General features: G+C 37.7%; 1 protein-coding gene across 11 annotated transcripts; it reads right to left on the bottom strand.

The window, feature by feature from the left end:
* Positions 1 to 534: 534 nt before the first annotated feature.
* LOC125508439 lies at positions 535 to 7,142 on the bottom strand. Of its 11 annotated transcripts, none has more exons than XM_048673212.1 (16): positions 5,890 to 7,142; positions 5,178 to 5,691; positions 4,891 to 5,102; positions 4,659 to 4,687; positions 4,355 to 4,518; positions 4,029 to 4,273; positions 3,692 to 3,910; positions 3,515 to 3,607; positions 3,320 to 3,421; positions 2,835 to 3,233; positions 2,654 to 2,752; positions 2,509 to 2,580; positions 2,170 to 2,250; positions 1,065 to 1,348; positions 934 to 979; positions 535 to 836 (listed from the first exon to the last, which is right to left on the bottom strand). In XM_048673212.1, exons 1-5 carry the CDS (start codon positions 6,185 to 6,187, stop codon positions 4,462 to 4,464), a joined length of 1,110 nt encoding a protein of 369 aa, XP_048529169.1. In that variant the 5' UTR covers positions 6,188 to 7,142; the 3' UTR covers positions 535 to 836; positions 934 to 979; positions 1,065 to 1,348; positions 2,170 to 2,250; positions 2,509 to 2,580; positions 2,654 to 2,752; positions 2,835 to 3,233; positions 3,320 to 3,421; positions 3,515 to 3,607; positions 3,692 to 3,910; positions 4,029 to 4,273; positions 4,355 to 4,461. The 11 variants fall into 11 exon arrangements, with proteins under 11 accessions (XP_048529169.1, XP_048529145.1, XP_048529132.1 ...); XM_048673188.1 differs by having other exon boundaries at positions 4,029 to 4,117; positions 4,215 to 4,273; positions 5,178 to 7,142; XM_048673175.1 differs by having other exon boundaries at positions 2,679 to 2,752; positions 5,178 to 7,142.
* Between the last annotated feature and the right edge of the window lie 6 nt (positions 7,143 to 7,148).

The following is a 7,148-nucleotide window of genomic DNA, read 5'->3' on the forward strand; positions in this document are numbered from 1 at the left end:
ACAAATTATCTTGCTATCAAACTACACTACAACAAAAACAGTCAGTAGAGACATCCAACTTCATACCTAGTGACGTCTTATTTCATCTCTAGCCAACTATAGAGCCGTTTAAGCAAAGCATTCTTGGAGCGCCTTCCCACAGACCATCTCAAACAGATAGACACGCTAGCCAAGCGTGTCTTACATGGCATGAGACGCTTTCTAGGGACGTTCAAAATCGTGTCTACATTTAGAGACGTTGTGTTAGGCATGCTCAGAAATCGTGTGTACATGTAAAGACGTTATGTTAGGCATGCTCATATTACGTCTCTACTCATAGACATGTTTCATTCGCCTCTTATAGTCGTCTCTAAGTATACATAAGAATATTTATACAAATGGAATATTTTACTTCAAATATTATTTGATTACCCACAAAAAATATTATTTGATTAATTTCGAATTTGTTTCATCGTTTCAAATACAATTATTCTTAATGTCATGGTTGCACATGCAGATTGGTCAAATAATATTGTCATACGAAGACAACCTCAGTAACAACATCCAATGCATTAATTAGCAGGAACAATGTCTCCACTGAAAGTACTTGAGTTCACAGCTGAATAATATGTAACATTCATATGAAACATGCGATGATGCAAATAAATAAGAAAAGATCCTACAGACTGGAACTATTTTTGTCTATGAAGCTAAATTCTATACATAATCTAGAATATTTGTTCATTTAAAGATTGATTCATCAACTACTCCCGACTCCTCTAGTGCACTCCCTTTTCAAGTGCTCCCCAGCCACTCCTAGCTCCTTTAATGCACTCACTTTTCAAATCCTCACCGCCCTGAAAGGGAGAAAGAACAACATTTACATGAACACATGTTTATAGAGAAGTGCAAGATAAGAGATTCTTTGATGAAATTGTAAGAAATGTATCATACCAATGCTCTGTGATTGTGCTGGAGGGGTTGGCTGAACTATTTTTACCTAAAAAAGGAAGATTCCTGATAAATAACATATCACACATGTGCAGATTGGAGCATACACATTGCTTGAATGGGAACATACTTACATGTGAGCGAGGCCAAGCAATAACAGAACCCATAGCATCCCTTACAGTTTGGAATTTTTCATATGGTCTAACTAGTTTCTCATCTCCTAGATATGTACAGCGGCGAACACGAACCGCAACGTATTGCACTCCAAGCATGTTTCCTCCAACCACATATGTTTTCTCTTTACTCTCTAAAGTTCCTTTGGCCACAAGTTTGTCTTTGTTTCTCAAGTTCGTCGAATACAACATGACTTCAACTTTATCCTATTTTTCAAGAAATGGAACATTTGCTATTGATGAACCTGAGAAGATTTCATTTTACACAAATAAGAACAATTTCACAAATAATTAGACCAACTATCCATTATATAATCATTGTCATCTGGATATCTAGCCTATATGTACCTGCTTTGTGACTTGGTGATGACCATGTGGCTTGGTTGCATGGCTATTTTGAGCATGATCATTTTGCAATTAAATAGGATTACGCGTGAAGGGAGACACGTGGTCAACTATAATCAAGAATGATAGTTTTGAAGAGTTCCATTACATGAATTTAGTAAGGAGCCTTATTCCACACGCACTTTCGGTTGCGCACTTTGCTTTCAAATTAGATTAAAGTCTTATTACAAAATTATTTATTGTGAAAACTTTGCAAGAATGCAGCAAGCAAACAAATGAAGTTCAAGTCATGTAAATTTATACACTAAAAACAGAATTGACCTAATATTCAAGGGCCAGGGTGTTCCTCAACATCTATGCAAGGTTTCCACCAAAAAGACCATGTATGCAAGTTTGGTGTTTTATTAGTACTCATGTATCAATTCAAAATTGATTAATTAGTTTCTTTGAATACGAGATCTCTTGGAGCAGCAATGATATGTGTGTGACTAACTTTTGGTCCCATCAGGCCAAATCATGTTGCTGTTGTATGCAATACAATTTTTTAATACTTGGTTGAATCTGACTTATGATCTGCTAGCGGTGTCACGACATTTTTTGAAACGACCTTGTCAAAATGGGATTGGTGTTTCATAATAATGTCATTTACCTTGCACTTACATACAAAATTAGACAACCTCTTGTACAATCATTGTCATTTAGATATGTAGCATATGTTTACCTGGTTAGTGACTTGGTGAAGTCGTAAACTTGGTTCAGGGCCACCTTGCCGCACTGCAAGATTATTTTCAACATGGACATTCTGCAATTTAATAGGAAAAGATGTCATCGTCATCATTGATAAAAATCTAGATAAGTCCTTGCACGTAGGTTAAGATTACTAGGAAGGTATATACGAACCCAAACAGGTTACAGTTGCAAACCAAAAGGTTAATATTTCACAAAGTTTTAACTTGATGATAAGATAGCTTTCCAACATTTAACTACTAAAAGGGTTCAACCAATCCCAAAATTACTGGCAGGAGATAATTGATAATTGAGTACAAGTTAGTTAACACACCTTAGTGATCACATGTTCATGTGGTAAATGCACATTGCCACAACCCTCTTTTGATTTGGTTTGCTGCAACTCCTATTAAAGGAATAGTTCTAAGACATTAGAATGGATATGCATTAAATAGTACATAAAAAGCCCATTACATTACATGCATGGTAGTTTGTGGCTCCTACACATCATTATTTGATTGTTCAAGAACATTATAAGATTCAGATTGGAGATTGTTATCTCTGTCATGTGGAGTGACCTGCAATAAAATTATTGTAATAGCATATCAGTGTTCATTAATTTCATCTTTGCACAAATATAACTGCTTTTGATATGCTAACTTGATGATTTTCTGTAGGAGAATCCACTTCATTTCTGCAAATCTCTCCAGGAAACTTTTTGGCAAGGAATGCAGCAATCATAGCCATCTGACCTCTGACATCCCCTACATCACCTTTGACTTCCTTTACATCACCTTTGACATCCTCTACATCATCTTTGACATCTTCTACATTATCTTTCACCATGCGTACTTCAAACTGAAGATTTTCTTGGTCAGATTTCCCAACAAAAGTTATTCCCTGAGAAACATTTACTCCGCTCCAATACTTTTCATCATAGTAACCTCAAAGTTTTGCCCTTTTATCAAGTGCACCTTTAAAGGCTTCAGTATAATCGTCAATGGAAAGGCTACCATTATGATCGATTTTCCTTTTTTTTAACTCCTCATTAGCTGCATCCTATTGAATAGGAATAATTATTAATTCATTACTATACTATGGAATAGATTGTATGTTGGACTGTAGACAAAATAAGTAGAATGTACCATTATTGTCTTCACATTGTCGCTTGTGTAATTGCCATCTTTTTTCTTATGAGCTTCATCTCATAGGTCAATCTTGTGGACCGGTGCTTTCCTTTTGATTTCCTATCCAGCAAAGTATGTTAGGTCCTCCAATAGTTATTTTTGAAGATAATTGATTTGTCATGTAACAAAGACTATGAAAAGTATCGTTGTCACCATCTCTTTTTGTAGCCTGACATGGCTTTTTCTCCCGGTTGTGTGTGGATTCTTCTGTTGCTTTGCACACTCTGAGTTTTTCTCGCATAACTTCTGCAAACAAATTAGATGCAGACACGTAATGTTAGCAAACTAATTTTGGAGTTCAGTTTGAGCATGAGAGGATGAGATAATAACCATGTGTGAATCCTGGCACCACATTCCAACTAGAATCTCCCGTTGATGCTTATTAACACCTATTGGAACATCACTAATAATTTCCTGGAGAGATCTCTCTTTCCGTTTGAAATATTTTTTCTTCAAGCGAGATTTGTAGGCTCTCCATCTTTTGCAAACAGTCATTAGGACCCAGTCTCGTGTAAGCTGCTTTGTCTCAGATGGATAGACAAATTTCTCCTTCAACAAAGTAAATTTAATTGTTTCATGTGAAATGACAATAAAGATGTATGTGATGATACATCAAAAAAAGATGTATGTGATGATACATCAAAAAAAGATATATGTGATGATGTACCTCTACATCCTTGATCATGTTGTTCTTTCTCTGGACAAATAATTCATTGTCCCGTCTTGGAATGTTCAGTGGTGCAAATGTGGAGTTCTCTGCAACGTCGCTAAGATAGCTACTAAGAATGGAACCAGACCTTTCATTCGGAACACCTTTTTCGTTAGTCTCCACAATTATCTTTCCACCATGTACCTGGGATAAATTCTTCAGCCGAAATTCCCCTACAATCTGCCGCGTCTCTCCATTTGGCCCTGCAAGCATGAATATCCCAACATGTCAGAAACCAGTATAATAAAAACCTCATTCGAAGAAGATTAGTCATGGAAACTTACAAATTATCTTGATTTGGCTAGTGGATTCATGAGACCTTCCTGGTACTATATTATCAATCTTTGGAGGACCTTGCAGATTTTCTTCAGCAAGCTGCACATGTTTTGCATCATGCATTGTAAGGTTCAAGTCCTAAAGTCGTCTTGGTATCCTCGCCATCGTTAATCTGCCAAATTAACAAAAACTACAGACCTCAACCAAAAGTTCAGTGCGGCATGGCATGTACAGGTCTACAGCTAGCGTAGCTAACTCGTACACTGTTACAGAGAGCTGGAACATTCAATTAGGCAAATGGCTACACATCACCTTGATGTCTCTTGAGCTCATGACACAATCTACAACGAGATGCTTCAGATTTTCAGTTTGCAAAACATGAGGTCAGTATACAATCTTTACAAGCAAGATTAGAAATAAACAAAGGGTCAAGCCTTAGTAAAACATTACAAAGCCCCGATGACCGAGTTAGCACAGCTAAATCAGTGCACTATGTTACTTCCTGTACCAGCGAGATGGAAGATGCAATTAGGAAGGCGGCTACCCAGTACATTGATGTCTCTTGAGGTCATGACAGAATCTGCAGCGGTTATCTTGTCTGAAGGATCAGGGTTTCTTGATGGTCTTGTAAAACGTGTAGTTCCTTCTAGAAATCTTGAACAAAAGGTCAAGCATTCTTGGGCAAGATACCCTTCAGCAATTGAACCTTCAGGAAATGCTCTATTGCGCACAAGTGCTTTCAGCCGAACAAATGATCTAAATTTAATTAAGCAAGATGTTACTTCTCAAAACTATTGAAGATTAAATAAAATCAAAGTTAAAGTGCCATACCTCTCTAGGGGGTACATCCACCGATAGTGCACTGGACCACCAAGTGTAACTTCTTCAACCAAGTGCACCATTAGATGCACCATGATAGTAAAGAATGATGGAAGAAAAATTCTCTCCATATTGCAAAGTGTCATCACAATACTCTCTTGAAGTTCGTCAAGCTCAGAGACATATAACACTTTCGAGCATAGTTTCTTGAAGAAATTAGACAGCCCGATAACTATTTCCATGACCTCTTTGTGTGGGTAACAGGATCGAAGTGCTAGAGGAAGAATATCTTCCAGAATAACATGACAATCATGACTTTTGAGACCTGAGATTGTACAATCTTTCATGTTGACATGCCTAGAAAAATTTGATGCATATCCATCGGAGGTCCTAATATTGTGCATCACTGAACAAAGTATTTCTTGCTTTTTTGGAGACATAGTCAATGGTGCATCAGGCAATACTACTTTTCCATTATCATCTATAGCAGGATGAAGATTATGTCGAATTCCATTTTCACCAATTTCTGCCAAATCAAGCCATGCATTAAGGCCATCCTTTGTTTTAGAATCAATATCCAACAATGTTCCAATTAAATTATCAAACACATTCTTTTCTATGTGCATTACATCGAGATTGTGCCTTAACTTGTTAAGTTCCCAATATGGCAAGTTGAAAAATATTGATTTTTTGAACCAATCCTCAGGCTTCTTCTCAGGCTTACCTTGGTTCTTAATTGACTTCTTGTTGCCTTCCTTCCTTTTATGCTTCGGTTCTTGATTCTTTTCATTTTCTTTTTCACTGTTTTTGACCTTCTTTCCACCCTTTGCTTTCTTTGCTACATTGCCTTTTTTGCCTAACACAAACACTCTGCCTTGCAACATTTTCAAAGCTGAACTACCACTCATAGTTGTCGGTGCCAATTCTGTCTCTTTAGTGCCATCAAATTCCTGCCTTCTTCGGTTTCGAAATACATGACCCTGTGGTAACCAACGACGATGACCCATATAACAAAGTTTCATACTCTTATCCAGGTGAAATGATCTTGTAGAAGGACCACATGATGGACACCCATATTTACCACTTGTGCTCCAACCATACAGGTAAGCTAATGCTGGAAAATCATTTAAAGTCCATAACTGTGCAGCCTTGAGTGGAAATATCTCCTACGAGGAAGCGTCAAATGTGTCTACACCATCCCATAACTGTAAGAGCTCATCAATCAGTGGCTGCAAATATATATCAATGTCATTCCCAGGGGAAGCTGGTCCAGGAATGATCATCGATAAAATTAGAGATGTTTCTTTCATGCAAATCCAAGGCGGTAGGTTGTACGGGATAAGCATCACTGGCCAAGTACTATGTTTTGAACTCATACTCCGAAAAGGGTTAAATCCATCACTCAAAATGCCAAGGCGCGGATTACGAGGATCAACAACAAAACTGGGGTATCTAGCATCAAGATCTTTCCAACACTCGCCATTAGCTGGATGCCGTATCTTTCCATCTTTAGTACGACCCTCATCGTGCCAACACATGTCATCTGATGTTTTTCTTGTTGCAAAGAGCCTTTGAATCCTCGGTATCAAAGGAAAGTAACGCAACACCTTGGCTAGTTTCTTCTTCTGCTTAGATACAGATTCAGCTTGGGAGTCTTTCTTCTCATTTGTAACCCAACGCGAGCTGCCACACACATGGCAAGACTCTTGATCAGCTCGTTCACCTCGGAAAAGCATGCAATCATTGGGGCATGCATGAATTTTCTCGTAGTCAAGGCCTAAGTCACGGATGATTTTTTGTACCTCATAGTACTTCTTTGGTAGTTGTGCCTGTGGAAGTGCATCAGACAAAACACCAAGTAGCATTGTAAATGATTCTTGTGACCATCCATGTAAGCATTTCATGTGATACAAGGTGATGAGAAATGACAACTTAGAAAATGCTTTACATCCAGGGTATAACTTTGTGTTTGCATCCCCCAAG

The sequence above is a fragment of the Triticum urartu genome, chromosome 1 (genome assembly GCF_003073215.2).
Source record: "Triticum urartu cultivar G1812 chromosome 1, Tu2.1, whole genome shotgun sequence".
Taxonomy (NCBI): domain Eukaryota; kingdom Viridiplantae; phylum Streptophyta; class Magnoliopsida; order Poales; family Poaceae; genus Triticum; species Triticum urartu.